The following is a 24459-nucleotide window of genomic DNA, read 5'->3' as shown; positions in this document are numbered from 1 at the left end:
AGTGCAGCTCTGGAGTATAATACAGGATGTATCTCAGGATCAGTACAGGATAAGTAATGTAATATATGTACACAGTGACTCCACCAGCAGAAGAGTGAGTGCAGCTCTGGAGTATAATACAGGATGTATCTCAGGATCAGTACAAGATAAGTAATGTAATGTATGTACACAGTGACTCCACCAGCAGAAGAGTGAGTGCAGCTCTGGAGTATAATACAGGATGTATCTCAGGATCAGTACAAGATAAGTAATGTAATGTATGTACACAGTGACTCCACCAGCAGAATAGTGAGTGCAGCTCTGGAGTATAATACAGGATGTAACTCAGGATAAGTAATGTAATATGTGTACACAGTGACTTCACCAGCAGAATAGTGAGTGCAGCTCTGGAGTATAATACAGGATGTATCTCAGGATCAGTACAAGATAAGTAATGTAATGTATGTACACAGTGACTGCTCCAGCAGAATAGTGAGTGCAGCTCTGGAGTATAATACAGGATGTATCTCAGGATCAGTACAAGATAAGTAATGTAATGTATGTACACAGTGACTCCACCAGCAGAATAGTGATTGCAGCTCTGGAGTATAATACAGGATGTATCTCAGGATCAGTACAAGATAAGTAATGTAATGTATGTACACAGTGACTGCACCAGCAGAATAGTGAGTGCAGCTCTGGAGTATAATACAGGATGTAACTCAGGATCAGTACAGGATAAGTAATGTATGTACACAGTGACTGCACCAGCAGAATAGTGAGTGCAGCTCTGGAGTATAATACAGGATGTAACTCAGGATCAGTACAGGATAAGTAATGTAATGTATGCACACAGTGACTGCACCAGCAGAATAGTGAGTGCAGCTCTGGAGTATAATACAGGATGTAACTCAGGATCAGTACAGGATAAGTAATGTATGTACACAGTGACTGCACCAGCAGAATAGTGAGTGCAGCTCTGGAGTATAATACAGGATGTAACTCAGGATCAGTACAGGATAAGTAATGTAATGTATGCACACAGTGACTGCACCAGCAGAATAGTGAGTGCAGCTCTGGAGTATAATACAGGATGTAACTCAGGATCAGTACAGGATAAGTAATGTATGCACACAGTGACTGCACCAGCAGAATAGTGAGTGCAGCTCTGGAGTATAATACAGGATATAACTCAGGATCAGTACAGGATAAGTAATGTAATGTATGTACACAGTGACTGCACCAGCAGAATAGTGAGTGCAGCTCTGGGGTATAATACAGGATGTAACTCAGGATCAGTACAGGATAAGTAATGTATGTACACAGTGACTGCACCAGCAGAATAGTGAGTGCAGCTCTGGAGTATAATACAGGATGTAACTCAGGATCAGTACAGGATAAGTAATGTAATGTACACAGTAACTGCACCAGCAGAATAGTGAGTGCAGCTCTGGAGTATAATACAGGATGTAACTCAGGATCAGTACAGGATAAGTAATGTAATGTATGCACACAGTGACTGCACCAGCAGAATAGTGAGTGCAGCTCTGGAGTATAATACAGGATGTAACTCAGGATCAGTACAGGATAAGTAATGTAATGTATGCACACAGTGACTGCACCAGCAGAATAGTGAGTGCAGCTCTGGAGTATAATACAGGATGTAACTCAGGATCAGTACAGGATAAGTAATGTATGTACACAGTGACTCCACCAGCAGAACAGGGAGGACATGAGCTTTAAGGCTATTTCTCCATCACATTCAGACACATTCCGGAGTGCTGTACTATACACTTTACTAAGCACATGAGATTATGGCTTTCATTCTTTAATCCCTTGCTGGTCTTCATGGGTGACAAATTACCAGGGATAGCGGCTAGGACAGAAGTCGGGGGACTGTAGACTAGAGTGAGGATGTCTTTATGACCTGTTTTCTTACCCGGTACCACACAATTTCTCGCATCCTGCCGTCGGTCCTGAAGTTGCATTTCAGAGTCACTGCATCTCCAACCACTACCGGAGGAAGGGGCTCAATGGTGACCGTTAAATAACCTAGAAGGGAAGAAGACATTCTGTAAGTGACTGGTCTCTAACATGCAGCAAAAATACATTATCTGCTTTGGGGGGCTATTCAGTATGGACATCAGAACAGCTCCGATGGGGGTTATCAATCATCCAACGTGCCGAACACCTGAATGTCACAGTCTGCACCAGTGCGCAGCAATGCCTCCTGTGCTCCCCTCCAGTACCACAGCATCAGGACCCCTAGTATCAGCCTCATACTGGTACGGCAGGAGGACTATTATGTATAGTTTGTGCCCTCAATAAGAGAAATCACAGCTTTATACACTGGGAAATAGATATGAGGGTTATATTCAAGCAATATTGATTGTGGAAAGAGTTCTCAGGAACATCTATGGCTTGAACCCATAAGATGCGCAGTCAGCCTGTGCGGCAGAGAACCCCAAGCCATGCGAGCAGACTGAAGACAGCGCTCGGCTCCGTCCATATGGCTCCAGGCTGCCGCTTTTCACTCTTCTATGGAGAATCAAGCAAAGAAGAAAGGACAAAATGAGAGAATCACAGAATTTAGATGATTAGACAGAAAACCTGCGGCCAGAAAGGGAAACAAAACCGAGCGCAGGAATAATTAGCAATATGATTTGAATGAGGTCTCCAGCCCTGAAGATCACAGATGGAAAGACACGGACACCATGGATGTTATAATGAGCTCCAAACCCTCTGCAAAGACCTGGAAGTACAGGATAATAATAATACAGAATAATATACTGTCTGCCTGCAGCCACCACTAGGGGGAGTGTAGGAGCTTACTGCATACTGTGTTACTTTTGAGCTCAATCCTTAAAGGGCATCTGTCAGCAGTTTTGTACCTCTGGCTGACTTGTTACATGTGCAATTGGCAGCTGTGTTGGTCCCATGTTCATATGTGCCCGCATTGCTGAGAAAAATGATGTTTTATTATAGGCAAATGAGCCTCTAGGAGCAACGAGGGCGTTGCTGTTACACCTAGAGTCTCTGCTCTCTCTGCAACTGCAGCACCGTCTGCACTGTGATTGACAGAGCCAAGCATGATGCCGTTTTCACTGTCAATCAATGTGTAGAGGATGCAACAGTTGCAGAGAGAGCAGAGCCTCTAGGTGTAATGGTGACGCCCCAGTTGCTCCTAGAGGCTCATTTGCATATATTAAAACATAATTTTTCTCAGCAATGCGGGCACATATGAACATGGGACCAACACAGATGCCTTCAGCTGCCAAGTGCACATGTAACAGGTCAGCCAGTGTCATAGGTACAAAACTGCTGACAGATGCCCTTTAAGAAGTATGTCGCAAGTTCTAGAACGCCCTCTTGTGGTGGCTACATGTAGCATTTAATGCTTTATACTGGGGATTTGGAGCTCGGTATCAGAGAAGCAAAACTCTTGTAGCAATAAAGGTAAAGATTTTTACATATTCTAGTGGTAACCTTGAGTAAAAAAAATAAATAAAAAAAAGTTGCACTAAGTTTACTAAGTTTCAGGATGCAATCTTCATTCCTTCGTTCATTTTCAGACCCCTTGACATTCAGTTTGTAACCTGCTGCTACCTTCAGACTTTTCTCATGAAGATGTGCCCCTCCTAGTAATATACGCTGGATCTGCGTATCCAGAATACTGATGCTTACACCAGCTCTCATGTATCAGTGCAGCTTCATTCGTAAACAGATTTCCCCCTCGTACAGGCCAAGATGGATCTCTTCTCACTTCAAACTAAAGAGTGTGCAATTCCTTTCCGCCTCCCTGTAGAGTTTGCTGAATGTGCTCTGCTTTTTCTGTACACTGCTTATGTGATTTTCATCCAGCAAGTCTTTTATGTGCTCTCCTCCTTATGTACAGCCTCCCTGGATTCTCTTCCCCCTCTCCACACTCTGATCTGCCATATACAACCTCCTTTCCCTCCCTGGATTCTCTACCCCCTCTCCACACTCTGATCTGCCATATACAACCTCCTTTCCCTCCCTGCTGCCATCTCTAACAATAAAAGAAGAGAAGGGGAGAGCAGAGAGAGAGAGACAATAGATACAGGAGTAGAGCTCTAACATTTTAATGTGAGACTCAGCAGCACCACCAGCTAGGTGAAGGTCTTGCACGTACTATGCAGAAGGAAATGGTAGGAAATTTTTAATAAAGACTATTTATCAAGTTACTTAATTTTGCATCATGAATTTAAAAAAAATCAGTGCAATCAGGCTGGTTTAGTGAGGAAGAAAGTTGGATAATTCTGCATCTGTTCTGAGTCTATGGTTTTGGAAAATAATAAGAAATCTGACACATCCTCCATCTTTGTCCCTCACCTGACACTGCAGGTAACATCAGCGCACAATCCCTTTGTCTTCAGATTGGCTAAATGGTTTCATTCTCGAAAGAAAAAGCAATTATCTGTGAAGTGGCCCCAAAACACCCAACAAGCACCCCTGTAGGAGCCTCCCTGCAATAATTACACCTGCCAAATGCTCAGCCCTCCCTGACTCAGCAAATGCACATTCTGCTTCTCCAGCGATTCTCCACTTTGGGGGGGTGCAGGGTATCTCTGCCTAGGGGATCCTTACGTCTTCAAAAAGTTCCTGCCTTTGAAAGTGTAAGGGGTTAACTAAAGAGAGCTGGCATCCATTAAACGCATTAAAAAGGGGGGGAAAAAAATCTTTTCATTCTCACAAACAAGATTCATTTGCATCTGGCAGGTCATATGCAAATCAGCCGCATACAGAACGAAGGCAGGATGAACAAAGCGGTGGCGCCATGAGGTTCTGGAGGAGTATGGGGTGGCGGCGTAGGTCAAAAGGGTCAGACGTACAACAGGGGGAAAAAAATGATTAAAATCCTTGCCATTTCAGGAATGATTTTTATTGTTGTCACAGAGAGATGATACGAATGTTGCAACATTGTAACCGCCGAGACAAAGAGCAAACTGGATCAAAGGGTTAAAGCAGCGTCTATTGCATTTGCGTCTATTGCGTTGTCTGTGTAAGACCTGAGGTGCAGGACGTCCACCAGAAGAGGACATGACGGCGGCTGCTAAAATTCTGACTGTAATTACTTCTAATGAGCTAGGCAAAGAAAAAAAATGGAAAAAGAAAAAAGAAATTGCCATTTGTGTCCTAAAAATAGACGTTCCCTGGAGAAATGCTACGGGAAGACGAGGAATCTACAGGATCAGGAGCCTTTATGTCGACTGATGGTCTACCCTATCTATTGCTGAGGGTCGTTACATTGTGTCCTGGGGGACAGGACAGGAGTGTGAATTATTTTGTGCCGCCCGGTAATCCAGGTCCCGGGTTGCAAAATCTTCTGCAAAACTAATGGCGGGTTTTACAAGGGGCAATTATCAGGAACGAATGTTAGTATGAAAGTATGGTTCCTGATAATTCCAGAAAAAATGAATCTGCAAGAGGATGATATATATATCTATAAATATATCAGGGGTCAGTACAGAGATCTCTCCCATCATCTATTTATCCCCAGGACTGTGACGAGGGGACATCCTCTGCGTTTGGAGGAAAGAAGGTTTGTACACAAACATAGAAGAGGATTCTTTACGGTAAGAGCAGTGAGACTATGGAACTCTCTGCCTGAGGAGGTGGTGATGGTGAGTACAATAAAGGAATTCAAGAGGGGCCTGGATGTGTTTCTGGAGCGTAATAATATTACAGGCTATAGCTACTAGAGAGGGGTCGTTGATCCAAGGAGTTATTCTGATGCCTGATTGGAGTCGGGAAGGAATTTTTTATTCCCCTAAAGTGGAGAAAATTGGCTTCTACCTCACAGGGTTTTTTGCCTTCCTCTGGATCAACTTGCAGGATAACAGGCCGAACTGGATGGACAGGTGTTTTTTTTTCAGCCTTATAAACTATTATGTTACTATAAGGAGTGACTGCAGTAGCGATCACTCGTCCCCCTACAGTGGAGGCGTTTCCTCCAGTGACGAGCAGGCAGTAATTGGGAAGGAACGGTCCCTTCTCAATAATTACCTTCTGGATCTGCACATGTAAATGCGTCTTAGAGGGGTTGTCTAAGACTTTCACATTGATGGCTTATATTCAGGATAGGTCATCAATATCAGATCGGTAAGCGTCTGACTCCTGGCACCTCTGCCGATCAGCTGTTTGAATAGGCGGTGGCGCTCCGGTAAGCCCTGCGGCCTCTTCCTAGGTCATTGACGTCAAGTTTATCGGTCACATAGCCTAGGTGCAGATCAGTCCGCACAGGCGCTGTGCTTGGTAAGTTAAGAGGAGGCCGCTGATCGGCGATCACCTATCCTGAAGATATTCCATCAATATCAAACATTTGGAAAGCCCCCTCTAAGCCCTGCAACATAAAGATCTACTTGGCTGATTCTGGGTGGTCTTGTAGTCCCAAAGGGCTTTGTCATCCATCCATAAAATGAAACAATGTATCAACGTGTTTTTCATTCCACATTTTTTATTTCTGAATGATTTTGAGATTAATCCTGACTTGAAAACAGATTGTGAATTTTGCCAGAAAAAAATGCAGTTTCACTAATTTCTGCAGACACAATACTCTTCCGGGACCTTCCTCCCCCCCCCCCCCCCCCCAGAAGTACTGTTCTCAGCAGGCTCTGGTGTGGAGCCCATGGTCATTCTTGCCTATTGTGAGCCCAACTTGTCTCTCTTCAAGTCTCACTGCATCCAAAAGGGAGCTGAAGGGGAAGGACAATGGCTGGGCATTCACACGGACTGCCAGGAGGAGGATGCAGCATGAAGAACATGCTGATGTGGCCTTCAGGTTCCTCAACCCTTGCAGAACCTCTTGGGCTCTCCGCCCGGGGAGAGTCCAGACCTAGATTGTTGAGCTCCAGCTGACACCTTGGGTGGCAGCCTAGGCAAAAGCCGGAGCACAGACCCGTGTACCCTCGGCTTCGGCTGAGCGTTGCCACTTGTCCCATCCCTTGCTGGAGCCTTCTGGGGAATGGTTTACTGGGGGGCATGCGATGGATCTCAACCTAGTGCACGCTGCAAGATTTTGATGCATGGGTGTAGAAAGCATGTTTCTGGGGAAAAAACCAAAACCAAAACCTGCTGATGGAATCCTATAGGTTTGTAGGTTGAGGAGATGACCGGGAGATCAGAACACAGCGCACCCTCAGATACTGGAGCATATGTTCATCTTTGGCTGGAGCTCCACTTTAAAATGATCTTCCATCTCTCCATGTCTTCTGGAAGACCGAGCGACTCGAAGGGATTAACATCCTGCAAAACTCATGCTGTTGTTTCAACTACAACTCCCAGCAGGCACACACCTGCTCGACTGTCCTCAGAACTTCCATAGAAGTAAATGGAACATGCTGGGAGTTGTCATTTGACGACAGCTAGAGTGTTGCAGGTTGTTGACCCCCTCATCGATGGAGATATTGAGGACTCTTTAAGGCTTCATGTCTGTGCTATGGTCCACAAACCGCGGATGCGCAAAATACAGACGCCTTCCGTGAGTAATCCGGTTCCATAGAAATGAATAGGTCCGTGTGCGATCCACAAAAAACGCGCATCGGACACGGACGCAAAATACGGTCGTGTGCATGAGGCCGAAGGTAAGTCCACATCTACCAAAAGAGTCCATCGCATATTTCACCACACGTTACAGAGCGAAACTGCAGCAAAGATGAGCAGCAAATCCGTGATGTGTGAACGTGGCCTTCATCAGACGGCCACGGTATGGTCACCTACAAAGAGACGCCTCATAGCACACTGAGAGACTACCTCTGTCATCAGTCTAGAAGAGACTGACTCACCTCCTGTGCACTGTGACATTGGAACATCACGAGACAGCTTGATTTACTGCTGTCTTCTCTCTAGAAATGACAGTCTCTTGGTTAGCTCTCTAGTGGACAGCATTAAATCGTGCTGAATGTCAGCGCTGTCACTTCTCCAGAAACAAACGACACTAAATCACGATCTCCTACCAGAGAGACCGCATTTAATCAAACGGTCTCTTAGGATAGTATCACCTCCCTGGAAGAGACAGCAGAGCAGAGAAGAGATGTATCTATGTTCAGCGTGACCTCTGCAGTAGAGACACAATCTCTTCCTCTTCTAGAAGAGACAACCCCACCGTCTCTCCAGTACTGACTCCATCTCCAGATGAGACCACAGCATCCTGGACTGTTTGTCAAGGTGTGTCATCTCTATAGAGATTTCACTAGGTCTCTTTATTCCTTTTTAAGACATCAGACTGTCTCTCAGAGAAGCGTCATCTCTCTAGAAGAGAGAGATAGATGAGGCTCTCTCAGCAGTGTTAACTCTCTAGAAGACAATATATCACCTGTTTTCTGCTCTCTAGAATAGATGATATACATCAGACTGTCTCTCAGAGAACTGTCACCTCTCTACAAGAGACATCTATATATAAGAAGAGACAGCAATGAATCCCATTCCCAGCTGTCATTGTCTCTTGTACAGCAAAGAAATTACTCCATTCCCAGTCTCTTATCAGTGTCACCTCTCTAGAAGAGACAGCTTTACATCAGTCTCATATCAATGTCACCTCTCTAAAAGAGACAGTTCAACACCAGTCTCTTATCAGTGTCACCTCTCTAGAAGAGACAGTTCTACACCAGTCTCATATCAATGTCACCTCTCTAGAAGAGACAGCTTTACATGACTCTCATATCAATGTCACCTCTCTAAAAGAGACAGTTCTGCATCAGTCTCTTATCAATGTCACCTCTCTAGATGAGACAGTTCTGCATCAGTCTCTTAACAATGTCACCTCTCTAGATGAGACATCTCTACATCAGCCTCTTTTATCAGTGTCACTTCTCTAGAAGAGACAGTTCTACATCAGTCTCTTTTATCAGTGTCACCTCTCTAAAAGAGACAGTTCAGACACATCCGACGGTCTTTTGTGGCATTGGGTGTAAATCTTTGGGCGTCTCTATCGTTATGGGCACTTTGCTCTCTTCTGCTGAAATACTCTGCACTTCCTTAATAGTTTTCCTGACCTGAGCTAGGGGCACACGGTGGGATTAATGGCCGCGTCTGGACCCCCGTTAGGATCATTAATTCTCCCCGAGATGCTTAATAGCTTCTGCTGTCTCCCCGAGCTCAGACTCGCCGCCTTCTCGTCTTTGCCCCCTCTCGGAAGACACTGGAGGAGACTGGCTTATATGGGTTATAAAGTACGCCGGCGTGATAGAATCTGAAGGCTGCGTCCGGCGCGCCCGATAGCATCTCGCCTTGTCTCTGACTCATATTTCTCGCCGCTGACTCGTATTTCTGGCTCGGTGGCTCCCTGCCGGCCTCGTGCCGAGTATACAGATCACGCTGTCTGCTCCGTCTTACAAGGAAAGCCTCGGCTCATCTTAAAGGAAGAAAATAGAACCGCCGTCATCTCCCTGGTGGAGGTAACAAAAAAACAAAACACGAAAAAGGTGACGATTTACAGCGCACGCCCCACAACGAAAGGTGATACCAGGAATTGCAGCAAAGCCCCTGTAACGACTCATTCGGGTGACGGCTACCTCTCCAGCCCTTCCCCGCCCATACACGTGCATGCTCGGCTGAGAGTGCATGTATTCTGAATGGGGAGAAGGCAGCTGCTAGACTCCTCTGTCAACTGCCCGATCCTCATCTCCCCTGACATCTCGGGAGTCGGGAGGCCCCCCTATACCCAGGGGCGCACCACAAATGAGGCCAGGTGAGCCGATCGCCTCAGGCAGCACCAGGAAGGGGCAAAAGGGGGCAGGAGAAGGGCCAATGGCAATGGCCCTTCCATTGTGGCAAAGGGGTTAGGTTAAGAAATTGGCATTGGTTGGGGTGGGGGGGGGGGGGGGGCGCTGTTTCAGTGTTTGCATCAGACAGCAGAAAGGCTAGGTGCACCCCTGCCCATACCTTCATTGTATATATGGGGGCCCCTGCAGATCCGCAACAGGTCCGCATGCTGTGAATATCAAACACAGCTCTGCTGCACCATTTATGCCAGAATATACTCCAGTCACATCCAGAGCTGCATTAAGACTTTTGTAGGTTTCCTGGCACCAAAGCAGTGCCATTTGGTAGATGAAAGGAAAGCTCCACGGTAAAGGACAGCCATATGCATTAACCCTCGTTCGGCCAACAGCTATCTCTCCGAAACCCCACCCCTAAATACACATGGACTCCCAGCTCAGCCGAGTGTGCATGTGTGCTCAGTGGGGAGAAGGGAGTGAGCTGCTGCCCCAAAGAATCCGAGTCTGATCCTTAGGCCTCCTGCACACTCGGGCTGCAATGCACGAACACCGTCCGTGGGGCAGCCGCAGCGGATCGCGGACCCATTCACTTTAATGAGTCCGCGATCCGATCGTTCAGCAAAAAGAAAGGACATGTTCTATCTTTTTGCGGAACGGAAGTGCGGGACGAAACCCCGCGGAAGCACTCCGTAGTTCTTCCGTAGGGTTCCGTTCCGTGCTTCCATTCCACACCGTTCCGCATTTCTGGATTTGCGGACCCTTTGAAGTGAATGGGTCGACATCCGTGATGCGGAATGGACACGGAACAGTGCCCGTGCAGGAGGCCTTATCTCCCCCGACGTCTGCCATCGAGGGAGAGTCTATAAATTGAATGGTCGGCCAGGCGGTGGGCAGGTCACATGACTGACCACAAAGCATGTATACAAATTGCACACGCAGCTCTGGATGTGACTGGAGTATACGACATCATAATTGGAGAAGAGTTTACGTTCAGTGTAAATTCTGCTAAAACTCCCGACGTCTGCAGCTTCAAAAGCCAGAACCAAGATTACAAGAGACCAGTGTGTAGCCAAGAAGAAGATCCGCGTAAAACAAAAAGCGGTCTGTGAGACGCCTGGGGGCCGCCTGATGAATAATGCAGCGCAGGAGATGTGCGGCGGTCTCACACTTTGTCTTCTGACAGACGGAGAAGAGACCATGCCTGAGAGACAGGTACAAGGGGTCTCCAGCCGAGAAATGACCCCCCATCATGGCCCCTGGGATCCTGTACAGGACACTCCACAACTACTCATGTACTATAGGAACCAAAGAAGGAGGCAATGATGGGGATTGTAGTGCTGTGGGCGTCTCGAGATAGACAGCAGCTCAGGATTCCAGAGTGTAGCGCTGTGTGGCTGTCACATCATGTCACACATGATAGGCTTAGATACAGCAGATCAGCAGACAGTATCACACATGGAAGGCTTAGATACGGCAGTGTGGATAACACATCAAATAACTCAATATAGGCTTAGATACAGAGGCTCAGGAGTCCAGAATGTAGCGCTCCGTGGTTGTCACTTGGTATTGCACATTATAGGATTAGATACAGCAGCTCAGCAGACAGTATCACACATGATAGGATTAGATACAGCAGCTCAGCAGACAGTATCACACATGATAGGATTAGATACAGCAGCTCAGCAGACAGTATCACACTTGACAGGATTAGATACACTGGCTCAGCAGACAGTATCGCACACAATAGAATTAGAAACAGCAGCTCAGCAGACAGTATCACACATGATAGAATTAGATATGTAACGCCCCATAGTGGCATTACCACTTCTGCACCCCGCTACTGTCTTTATTGGTTAACCTCAGGTCACCATGTGTATTTATGTCAGGTCCTAAACACTGTGCATATTTATTTCTTGTAACTGTTATTGTTCATGTAATTTACCTGGTTCACCAGAAGGTGGCAGAACTATATTTACAGAGGATAGAACCCTTCTTTCCATTCTAGTTCTCCCTCTAAGGAGAGGCTTAGAGGTCAGTCTAGCTTCCCCCCTGCTAGGGGAAGGTTCAGCTTACCGCCTCCTATGGGTAAGGTGTGCAGCAGGTGCACGTCCCTGCTGGACGTGCTATGTCTAGGCCAGCTACAGCATCTTCAGCTCTGTTGGATGTGGAGGCTACAGCTTGGAGCCTCTGAAGCCAGGAGCAAAAGTTCCCTGGATTAAGCTAAAGTCAGACTACAGAGAGAAGTTGCAGCATCTTGCAGAAGCAGAGATTCTATTTAAGCCTGTCAGCACAGCAGAGCCAGAGAGCAACCGATGTAGCAAAGTTGAGTGTGTTTGCCTGCCAGAGTTAATACTAAAGCCTGCTGGGAACCAAGCCAAAGCCTGAAACTGTTGGAGAAACGTTTATGCAAAGTAAAGCTGTTATTGAACTTCATCACAAGGTCTGGACTCAATTAATTCAATCATCCCCTTCATCAACAATCCCCATTTTCATTGCTCACAGGCCAACGCCTGGGGTCCAGCGTATCCAGGTAGGAGCACCGTGACATGTGCACAAACATTAAGGGACATTTAGGCCGCCCTACACCACTCTGGCATTCCTACACCTTGGTACCATCCACAGTATCACTAAAAGGGGCCCTGTGCCCTTGTTGCTTCAATGCACAAGTACTAGTACTCTTAAAGGGCCCTGGGGGGAGGCGCCCGCTGCAGATACAGCAGCTCAGCAGACCGTATCACACATGATAGGACTGGATACAGCAGCTCAGCAGACCTTTTCACATATGACAGGCTTAGATACAGCAGCCCTGGAGTTTCGCCACCGCGTAGATGTGTCGTCACATTGTCTCAGTCACTATCAGTTTTAGGCCTCATTCACACGTCAGGGTTTTCCGTCAGTGATTTTGAGCCAAATCCCAGCGCGGGTCAGAAACACAGAACAGGAGGAGATCTTTCCTTTACACCTTACCTCTGTGTGGCTCACAATCACTGATCGAACACTGACGTGTGAATAAGGACCTATTCAGCCGATCTGGGACATGCATGCACTGTAGGTCGGTGTCACCAAGGAAAAGGTCACGGTTAATGGTGACAGATCCGAGGACGTCTCTCCATTAGAGGGGCGCCGCCTGGGACAGGAGCCCTGCGCTCAGTGAAGCCCTGACAGGGACGGTCGCGTGGTGTCACGGAGGTGACGCTTAATGCAATGACGGAATTATTTGGGCTTTTTCCTCGGCTCCATTACTGACCTTGGAACGCGCGGGCCGGGAGGCTGCTGCAATCAAACACTGTGATTTCCCGCCACGCCGATTAGTATGCGGAGAGAGGCAGCGGCGCCTTCAGCCGGGAGAGAGACGGCCTGAAAGATGTCATTTTTCAGCCGCTGACACAATCCTCTCCCTCGCTCCCTACAAACGCCTGATATTTATCGAAGGAAGGGATATACATATACATATATATTTTAGGTGATGGGAGCGAGAGATGCCGGCTCCCTTGAGGGGAAAATAGATCTCATTTGCCACTTCCTTCAAGGAGAGATTTGTGAGGCTCAGAGGTTACTGCCTGTCGCTTCCCCTCCGCTGCTAACAAGCAATGTTCTGCCGCGTCCTCACAGCTCAGGGGTTCTCGACTCAAGTCCTTCCCAAGATGATACCCCTAATCCGGAACCTGGGCCAGTGATGGCAAGCTCCTGGGACTAGAGCCAAGTGTGAGCCAATGAAGAGCAGCCACAGACTGGAGGAGAGGGAAATGTCCAGCATATCCCCGGACACAGGCATAGCCCATCTGAGAGCATATACCATGAGTGGGATTACATCTCACTAGAAGTCAAAAGAAACAACATGGCAGCTGCCATATACCTAAACCTCTGACCATCTGCAGGAACACAGCTATTAGCTAGTACATTACATTTATACCTGATCCTGAGTTACATCCTGTATTATACTCCAGAGCTGCACTCACTATTCTGCTGGTGCAGTCACTGTGTACATACATTACATTTATACCTGATCCTGAGTTACATCCTGTATTATACTCCAGAGCTGCACTCACTATTCTGCTGGTGCAGTCACTGTGTACATACATTACTTATCCTGTACTGATCCTGAGTCACATCCTGTATTATACTCTAGAGCTGCACTCACTATTCTGCTGGTGCAGTCACTGTGTACATACATTACATTATTTATCCTGTACTGATCCTGAGTTACATCCTGTATTATACTCCAGAGCTGCACTCACTATTCTGCTGGTGCAATCACTGTGTACATACATTACATCACTTATCCTGTACTGATCCTGAGTTACATCCTGTATTATACTCCAGAGCTGTACTCACTATTCTGCTGGTGCAGTCACTGTGTACATACATTACATTACTCATCCTGTACTGATCCTGAGTTACATCCTGTATTATACTCCAGAGCTGCACTCACTGTTCTGCTGGTGCAGTCACTGTGTACATACATTACATTACTTATCCTGTACTGATCCTGAGTTACATCCTGTATTATACTCCAGAGCTGCACTCACTATTCTGCTGGTGCAGTCACTGTGTACATACATCACATTACTTATCCCGTACTGATCCTGAGTTACATCCTGTATTATACTCCAGAGCTGCACTCACTATTCTGCTGGTGCAGTCACTGTGTACATACATTACATTACTTATCCTGTACTGATCCTGAGTTACATCCTGTATTATACTCCAGAGCTGCACTCACTATTCTGCTGGTGCAGTCACTGTGTACATACATTACTTATCCTGTACTGATCCTGAGTTACATCCTGTATTATACTCCAGAGCTGCACTCACTATTCTGCTGGTGCAGTCACTGTGTACATACATTACTTATCCTGTACTGATCCTGAGTTACATCCTGCATTATACTCCAGAGCTGCACTCACTATTCTGCTGGCGGAGTCACTGTGTACATACATTACATTACTTATCCTGTACTGATCCTGAGTTACATCCTGTATTATACTCCAGAGCTGCACTCACTATCTTGCTGGTGCAGTCACTGTGTACATACATTACATTACTTATCCTGTACTGATCCTGAGTTACATCCTGTATTATACTCCAGAGCTGCACTCACTATTCTGCTGGTGCAGTCACTGTGTACATACATTACTTATCCTGTACTGATCCTGAGTTACATCCTGCATTATACTCCAGAGCTGCACTCACTATTCTGCTGGCGGAGTCACTGTGTACATACATTACATTACTTATCCTGTACTGATCCTGAGTTACATCCTGTATTATACTCCAGAGCTGCACTCACTATTCTGCTGATGGAATCAAGAATTGCAACTTGATCAGGTTTAATATTTATGATAAAAATATATACAGATACAGACCTAGCACTTCTCACAGCTGAGGGTTTGCTATAAATGTATCCAATTTTCTAGACAATGGAGTCCAGGTTCCTTAGCTCACAGACTGACAGGCACATAAGACCCTTTAAAAAAAACAGAGAGTAACTGTGAAATTCTGAATGTGGTAGTGGACTGGGTGAGGAAAACGATGCGACAGGATGCTATATTTGCCTAGAAGTGGACTGTCCCTTTAAGAGTGACTGTTCCACTGCCTGACGTAAAGCGCGCAGTGGGTTATAAAGAACGGGATCTCTTCAGTTATAAAGCACAAGGCTCGTGCTGTAGGTTCTCGCGCAGAGCAATGATTCCTTCCCCTTAATTAAACCACGTATGGAGCGCCGCTTCCAAGAGGGGATTTATACATTTGTTCCAAGGAGAAGGGAGCCGAGCGGCATCGCTCCCAGGACCGGCAAGCTTGGAGGAAAAAAAAAATATAGATTTATATAGGTCACCAAGCTTACAAGCCCTGGTTGTAACGCTCGCCTCCTCTGTATATGCTCCCAGGCGGTCCGGAGTCCATCCGTCAGATGGATTTATCCGGTCATAACGCCTCTCCAGTACAATGTAACGGAGCGCAGAGGGTGGAGCGGCAGATCGCGGCAATTATAGGATACTACATGGCACCCGCACATATAGAATACACATCATTATGGAGGGTCCCCAAGGGAGACCACAATATCATTCACAGACAGGGGATAAACTGACATAATTAACGACATATAATGAAAAACGCAACGAGTGCGATATTAGAAAGGTGAAAAATGTTTCATTCAAGGAAATGTGTCATCAGAAAATGACCTATTTATGCTAAACGTATCTTTTAAGGAATTTTCGGTGGTTATTTTTAATTTTCCATGTCAATGTCAATATAAAAAACAAACAAACAAAAAAAAAAAACATAAAATCCTGCAGTTTTCTCACTGGCCACTACGGCTAATAATAGGCGCCACTTCTTGGTCTGTACAGATCACATTACTGTAGTTATCTGCTTATTGTTATAGGAAGGATTAGAATGACAGATATCACCTCTCTATATAGATAACACAGGATCCACTATTCATAATAGGTGATATCACAGCTTATCTTCTCCCTCCTGAACTCTGCACAGAGTAGGCCTAGATAGCTCTCCTATAGAAGTTAATGAGGTCAGCTCCTGTCCATTGTGTCTATGGCCCACGTGGCTGCCTCTAAATGCTGTTTAGAGTAGCTCCGAGCAAGATGGACTCCCCCATAATTATGTTGAAAACTAAGAATAAGAAAAACTAACAACTCAGAAAATAAAAATGTTTTGAGGAGGCTCCGGAACTACTGCGCTACAGTAACGGGCTCCGTCCACTACACAAAGGATGGAGCTATAGTTCCGGAGCTACTGCAGAACAGCTGATGGGCGGGGGTGCAGAGTGTTGGATCAGATATTGACGGCCTATGTGGAGGACAGCCCATTGATATAAAAGGATCAGAAAATATATCTTTTTGTAAAAGGAGAGTCCACATAATCAATGACTGTGCCACTGATGGACCCCCAGTGCTGGAAAACCTGGCAAGCAAGTGAGTAATTCTCTAACAGTGCCTCCACAGGAAAAATGAGGCATTACACAATAGTCACATGTGTAAAACATGGATGTGCCTGGTCCTCCATGGACAAAATGTCCTTGTAGATACTTTCTGCGCTGGCTAATTCATGGAGATTTCAATCCTTCTGATTAAGGATATTGGTGGCGGGTCATCAAGAAAGGCCGTCAATATCAGATATCAGGGGTCTGATTCTAAGTAGGGGCGATGCAGGGAATTGCAGTTCACCCTATTCAAAAGAAAGGCTTGAAGATGCAATATTAAAGGGAAGGCTCACCAGCCGACCAGAATTACCATAATGGGATCTGAGATGCTGGCTGTAGGACAAAAGCTGTTGCACACAGTGGTTTTTGTAAGGCAGAAAACTGGTTGGGGGTGTGAACCTACCCTAAGTAGGGCGCATGCAACAGACAGAGGTACAAGGAAGAGGCTACATCGCTCGCGCTACAACTCCTTCAAACAGTTGAGCAACGCTGGTGGAGACCCTCACCAATCCGATATATCGATGGACTACCCTGAGGATAACCCATCAACATCCTGAATTTAGAAAAGCCTGTGGAAAATCTGCAAACTTTTACAGTAGCAGCAAAGTAAATGAGACTTAAATGGGTTGTCCGGGTTCAAAGCTGAACCCGGACATACCCTTATTTTCACCCAGGCAGCCCCCCTGAGGCTAGCATCGGAGCATCTCATGCTCCGATGTGCTCCCTTGCCCTGCGCTAGGCAGTGTGTTCGGTGACGTCACCGGCTCTGATGGGCGGGCTTTAGCACTGCCCTTGCCGTTTTACTGGCTAGAGCAGCTCTAAATCCCGCCCATCAGTGCTGGTGACGTCACCGGGGTTCCTGGCAGCCCCATGGAGAGCACCGGTACGTCACCGGATCTCCCAAAAAATGCCTTTGCCCTGCGCGATGTAGCGCAGGGCAAAGGAGAGCATCGGAGCATGAACTGCTCCAATGCTCACATCAGGGGGCTGCCTGGAGGAAAATGGAGGGATGTCCGGGTTCAGCTCTGAACCCGGACAACCCCTTTAAAGGCTATGTACACCTTTGGGGCAATTTTTTTAAATTAAATTCTGCTCATTTTGAGCTAAAAATAATTTTTTCAATTGGTCTTTATTAAAAAATATGGAGTCCTTTTTTGTGTACATAGCTGAGATGCCCTAGTAGCAGCCTGTGGATTTCCTGTCTTTTCTGTCAGTTGGGGAGCTGACGGGCTCCTTATCTCTGCTCTCTGAAGTTATAAACACTCATTATAGCTCAGTTCTTATCTTACTGATAAGAATGTGGGTTAAATAAGTGTTTATGACCTCTCAATAGTTTAGAGATAAGGGTTGTTAGATGAAAGCCCAAAGTGAAAGTACCAGTCACACAGCTAGAAAAACAGTTAACCCTTTGTGACAGAATGGCTCAATATTTTTAATGGAGGCCAATTGAAAATGTGATTTTTAGCCAAAAATAAGTAAAATGCAATCATAAATAAAAATGGCCTCCGAAGGTGTACATAGCCTTTAAGCAAATGTCATCCACCTGCTGCTCAAGAAACTGACCCGATGGTACTGATTTAAGGGGCACAGCCACGCAGGGGGGAATTTTCACAACGGCCTTGTGGCATATATGTGTTTCAAAGGGAAACTTAAAGTGGCCCTGTAAAAACCTAAAAGTGGCCCCAATGTTGTAGGTGGGTCCAAACTGACAGAAGGTGGGGCCAATACCAGTTGGCAGGGTCAGCGATACCATAGTGCAGCCCAGAATACCTTCCCACAGAACCAAACACCACAATGCAGCACAAAATACCTCCCTTGTCCCTCTATGGTGGCCAAAAAATAGCTGCCACCTTCTGTCCTACTCCTTCTCTAATTGTCTCTATTTAAGGTATGGTGCAGGGGGCTTAGAAGGTGAGATGTGGGCCATGACACCAAGCCATCCCTACCTTCAGCATGATACCTGGACTTCCTCTAATAATGACCCCACTAGTGACCCCAGTGGTACTGTATGTACCCAGCTAGCGGCAGTGACGAGGGTTCAGGTGGCCCCATGGGCATTGGCCCACCGAGAAAAAATCCACTGAAAAAAAAATCTCGGTGAGATTTGCTTTGATCTCATCCACTTCACTTCTTTTGTAAAATGGCGCAGATTATCCACCACGTGTGGCCATACCGTAAATCCATGGCTAATGTACGCTGCGGATTTCATCCTTCGTAACGCCTAGGGTAAAATCTGTTACAAAATCTATAACAAATCTGCTGCAGAATTTCCTCCCCGTTTAGTCACATCTTAAGGGCACAGGAACACGGATGTAGCCGTTTATACGTCCGTAAATTGCACATCCGCAAAACACAGATACCGGCCGCATTTTGCAGAACGAAACGTCCTGCCCTCTGTAGAACTCTCCGTAAAATGGGCAAGAGCAGGACATTTTTGCGGGGCCGCAGAACGGAGATACACGGTGTGCTGTCGGCACCTTTTGCGGCCCTGTTGAAATTAATGGTTCCACATTCGACCCGCAAAAAATGCTGATCAGATGCGGACAAAAAACACGGTCGTATGTATGAGCCCTAAGTCCGAATCTTCTACTGGGGTATTTTAAGACTACTTTCACACTAGCATCTCTATTTTCCATCATAGGATCTCAATACCGGAAAACAAACGCTTTGGTTTTGTCCCCATTCATTGTCAATGGGGACAAAACGTAACTGAACAGAACGTAATGCTCCAAAATGCATTCCGTTCCGTTCTCATACCGGGGAGCAGCATGCCGCGGTTTTCTTTCAATCATGGGATGCGGAGCAAGACGGATCCGTTATGACCCACAATGCAAGTCAATGGGGATGGATCAGTTTTCTCAGACACAATAGAAAGCGGATCCGTCTCCCATTGACTTTCAATGGAGTTCATGACGGATCCGTCTTGGCAATGTTACAGATAATACAACCGGATCCGCTCATAACGGATGCAGACGGTCGTATTATCAGTAACGGAAGCGTTTTTGCTGAACCCTGCTGGATCCAGTAACAAAGCTAGTGTGAAAGGGTTTCCTAAACTTCACGACCCCCTCGGATACAATGTAACAATACACGTTTCATACACGACAAGCATTCCCATTCTTCTCCGCTTTCTTCCCCATTTTCTTCACAATCGGCGGCAATCTACAAATAGATAAGGAGCGCCGGGCGCCATAAGACGTTATCGCGCGGCACATATGACTTTCCCTGCTCCAGTAAATCACAGCTTCTTGTGAGAATTATCTCAGGTTAAATGAGCATCAGCGTCTCGTGGGCAAAGATGTCTCACAGTCTAATGATGGTTTGTGCTGCGGGGGTCTACGGGACGGACCCTGGCCCCCTACCCCCTCCCAAAACCTCCGGGGAACGTCGCTGATCGCCTGGCGGGACAAACAGCAGAATAAATACTTGAGGCCGGTTAAGTGTTGCACGGTATAATTCAATTTGGCAGCACACTCGTAGATTTGACACTTCAGAGCGACTGTGGTCCTTTTTCACACGCGGCGCGTTATTACTCTGCTAATTAATAATCCGGCCGCTCGAAGGACAAATGGATGCAAATCCAAACTCATTAATATTTAATTGGGAATGAAAGACTTAGCTCCTTCATGCGCATAAACATTCGTGTAAGCGAGGCCTCTGAAGACGTGAAATATTCCCCCCAGTAAATGAGAGGAGCCGCTTGTTAGCCATACAGGCTCCTATAAATAGCAGAGCCAGCGAGTCCCTGATTAGATACAGAGCAGCAGATCGGAGGGTGGGGGGGTGGGCAACCGGACACGGAATCCAGGATGAGGGTCCCAGTTTCAATATGGAAATATCTTCATGAAAGCAAACTTTCCATCTGCGGCAGAATACATACGACGTATGGATGTATATCTGATAGATACAGACCTCTCAGATTCTCCCCTGCCGCCAAAACGGAGACCACACGACCTCCGCCCTGTCAAAGGAGAGGTCAGGGGCTCTCCATTTATTTGCATGATGCTTCTGAAAACCGCCAGACTGTACACCACACTGTCCTCTACACACTTTCTAGTCTGGTTAAGATGATGGGAGTCATTTACTAACATCCGCAGCTAGTATTTGGCTTAAAAAAAGTCACATGACCCGGTTTTGCGCCCTTTTAAATGCCCGTGCGACATCGTTTTTATGCCACTCTTGCCACTTGGGATGGGGCCCGGAATATCCTGGCAAATTTACTAACATTTACGCCTGGAAGCAGGCAAAAATGTTGGCGAAGAACTACTGCAGGCGCACAGACTGCCAGAGGATGCGGCTAATTTATGACGAAAGGCGCGCGTGTGTGTTTGGAAGGGGGGGGGGGGGGATTAATGACCATCTTAAAATTCCAGTCTTTATAAACGACCCCCCATGTATTTTAGCGTAAGGCCTCATGCACATGGCTGTAGTCCGCTAATTGCGGATCCACAAAACACGAATACCAGCTATGTGCGCTCTGCATTTTTCGTATCGGAATGTCCTTTTTAAGAACTGCCTATTCTTGTCCGCAAAACTGACTTTTTTAGATCTCCCATGGAAGTGAATGGAGAGAGCTGGGCATGAGCAGCCACCTCTCCATACCCAACACTGGAAGATGGGACCCCCTTCTTGAGACAGGTCAGGCATGTGAGGACCTCTCCATTCACTTCTATGGGATGTCCGAAAATAGCTGAGCACCCTTACTCAGGTCTTTTCAGATCCCCCATTAAAGTAAATGGAAAATGCTGCGCAAGCGCAGCCACCTCAGCGTTTCTGGCTGCATGAGACGGGACCCCCTTCTTGAGATAGTTGCAGGTCAGGAATGTATGGACCTCTCCATTCACTTCTACGGGATGTCCAAAAATAGCTGAACTCCCTTACCCAGGTCTTTTCAGATCTCCCATGAAAGTGAATGGACAAAGCCGCGTGTGCGCACCCACCCCTCCGGTCTTGGCGGTGTGAGACGGGGCCGTGTTCTCAATGTGGGACCTGCACCTCTTGGACATTAAGGCATGAAGACACCATAAATGTCCAGATGGGAATACCCCTTCGAGGGTACGTCCACTCAGGGCTCTGAATGAATGGGTCCGCCTCCATTCCGAAATTTTGCGGACCCATTTATTTAAATGGGGCTGCAAAAGATGCTCACAGCACACGGTGTGCTGTCCGCATCCGCGGCCCCGCAAATAATATAGAGCATGTCCTATTCTTGTGGACAAGAATAGGCCTTTTTTTATATATAGCGCCTTCCCTGTGCGTTCCACAAAATGCAAAATGCACGCAGCTGGTATCCGTGTTTTGCGGATCCGCAAAACCTTCTGAATGAGCCCTTAGGATGCTTTTCTGCAGAGGAAAATCTGCAGGAATTCTGCATCAGTCAATTTTTTTTGCTGCGGATTTCTTTGCAAACAGTGGAAATCCACGGCGTAACGCGACATGCTGCAGATCTAATATCCGCATCTCAGGTCAAGTTATGCGCGGTTTCCGCTGCCGATCCTTTCCAGATTCTGCAAAATCTCATCCACTATGCTGGTACTGTAATATACTGCAGCATGCCGATCCGTGACAGATAATCTGCAGAAAATCTGCCACGTGTGAACCAGTAGTTACCGGGATACTATGCGTCGGACGGCTTGTCTCCCGCTAGTGCCAGCGCCTTCCCTGGCTGCACCTCTCATATTAACACTCTGACCAAATAACGAAGAAGCGGTAATTAAAATCCAGTCCTTGACAGAGAGCGCTGGGTATTTTTAGCGAGGGCGCTTAATTATGTACCGCTAGCCTCAGTTATGAAGATAAATGAGAAAGATGCCTTATCGCTGCACTAATTACTACATCTGCGCAATCAGCTCGGTGGCACCCGTAAACACATGTTCCCGCACCCTCCTGTACAGGGAAAGCAGCGGTCATATGCTCCGGCGAGGAGAACGAGGCGCAGCGGCTGCCAAGAAGATTCCGTTATTCATTGCAATTTGCAGCGGAGCCGGTTACAGACACCAGAATTGGGCATACGTGTCCGACCACCGATAAGTCCCTGCGCCACTATCCGCGGTCAGTACTGAAGGGCGAGACAGCAACTATTGCCAATAGGAGAGCGGTGGCTGCCGAAAAAGCAAAGGCTATAGACCGGAAACATAGATATTGTGCTAGAGGATGGCCCCCAAAATATTAGCTGCATCGGACTTCCATTGGACAGCTTGAGTCCTGCTCCTACCGTATTTTGTTTCCGAATCTGTTCCGTTTTTTTTTTGCAGATAGGATGCGGACCCAATCATTTCAATAGGTCCGCAAAACATGCGGACAGCACACTGTGCGCTGTCCGCAACTGTATGTCTGTTCCGTAGCCTCGAAAAAAAGATAGAACATGTCCTATACTTGTCCGTTTTGCGGAAAAGGATAGGCATTGTTACAATGGATCCGCAAAAAAAAGGATACAACACCGATGTCACATGGACGTCATGCTTATTTTATGCGGATCCGCGTTTTGCGGACCACAACATATATACATGTCGGGTGCATGAGTCCTGAGGGATGTGGATGCAGATATTGGGGGAGATTTATCAAAAGTGATGTAAAGGAAAACTGGTTTTAGTTGCCCATAGCAACCAATCTAAGCCACTTTTCCTTTAGGGCACGTGCCCACGAACATAAGGGCTCTGTGCCCGTGCTGCAGAATACAAATAGCGGTCCACGATGCACCGGCACCGGCCGTGCTGCGGATGCGGACCCATTGACTTGAATGGGTCGGCAATCCGCAAAATACGACAAAAGATATCTATTGCGGTGTGGAGGCACGGATGGGAAATCCCACAGAAGCCGATTCCGATCCGTGCCTCCGCTCTGCAAAAGATCTCAGTCTTCGGTCGTATCTGGCGGATCATGGACCTATTCAAGTCGATGGCTCCGTATCCGCAGCGCGGAGAGCACCCCGAAGTTGTCATTCTGCAACCTGTCAATTTCTATTTCTGTTTTTCTCCATTGAGTTTAATAGGGAAGTCAGAATCTGCCAGAACACATCATTGTTGTAAACTGCGATACGGATTACCTGCAGAGCCGCAGCAAAATCCGCAGGACGGAAAATTGTGATGACACGTGTCCACCGCAGTCAGTCACAGCCTTCAGCCGGATTGGGTGTGGATTTCCCCGTGGTCTCCGTCTCTTGCAGCAGATCCAACCCGTGTATGTTCACACCACGCTACAAATTTAGGTGCGGAATCCTTTTCAAAAATCTATTGGAAGTGGGTTTTTTTTGATACCAGTTTTGATACGACTTTTTTGACCTCCTATTGAGTTCAATGGTAATTTTCACCCAGAATCTGCACCAAGAAGGAACATGTTGCTCTCTTTTTCCCTGAAGGAGATTATCAATCGACATGCAGAACTGATTTTCAGCTGCAGAAAGTTCTGCAACACGATCTGCTGTGTGTGAAGGTACCGAGGGTTTCACATTTGAAAACAATGGGGGAGATTTATCAAAACTGGTGTAAAGGAAAACTGACCTAGTTGCCCATAGCAACCAATCAGATACCACCTTTCATTTTTCAAAGCTCCTCTGGCTCAGTTGCCCCAGTTGCCCTTAGCAACCAATCAGATTCCATCTTCCATTTTCAGAGTTCTTCTGGCTCAGTTGCCCATGGCAATTAATACGATTCCACCCTTCATTTTTCAGAGCTTCTCTGGCTCAGTTGTCCTTAGCAACCAATCAGATTCCACCTTTCATTTTCAGAGCTCTTCTGGCTCAGTTGCCCATGGCAACCAATCAGATTCCATCTTCCATTTTCAGAGCTCTTCTGGCTCAGT

At 46.7% G+C, this 24459-nt stretch overlaps 1 protein-coding gene across 3 annotated transcripts in view; it reads right to left on the bottom strand.

The window, feature by feature from the left end:
• Positions 1-24459, bottom strand: part of IGSF21 (immunoglobin superfamily member 21) — a 511660-nt gene that overhangs the window by 389596 nt on the left and 97605 nt on the right. For 2 of the 3 annotated variants that reach the window (XM_040423085.1, XM_040423101.1), the window contains exon 2: positions 1907-2031. In XM_040423085.1, coding sequence (XP_040279019.1) covers positions 1907-2031 — 125 coding nt within the window. The remainder of the gene's footprint in view (positions 1-1906; positions 2032-24459) is intronic. The other variant, XM_040423094.1, reaches the window with a different exon arrangement.

The sequence above is a fragment of the Bufo bufo genome, chromosome 1 (genome assembly GCF_905171765.1).
Source record: "Bufo bufo chromosome 1, aBufBuf1.1, whole genome shotgun sequence".
Lineage (NCBI taxonomy): Eukaryota > Metazoa > Chordata > Amphibia > Anura > Bufonidae > Bufo > Bufo bufo.
Note: the sequence above shows the minus strand (reverse complement) of the source record. Positions and strands in the feature narration are given on the sequence as shown.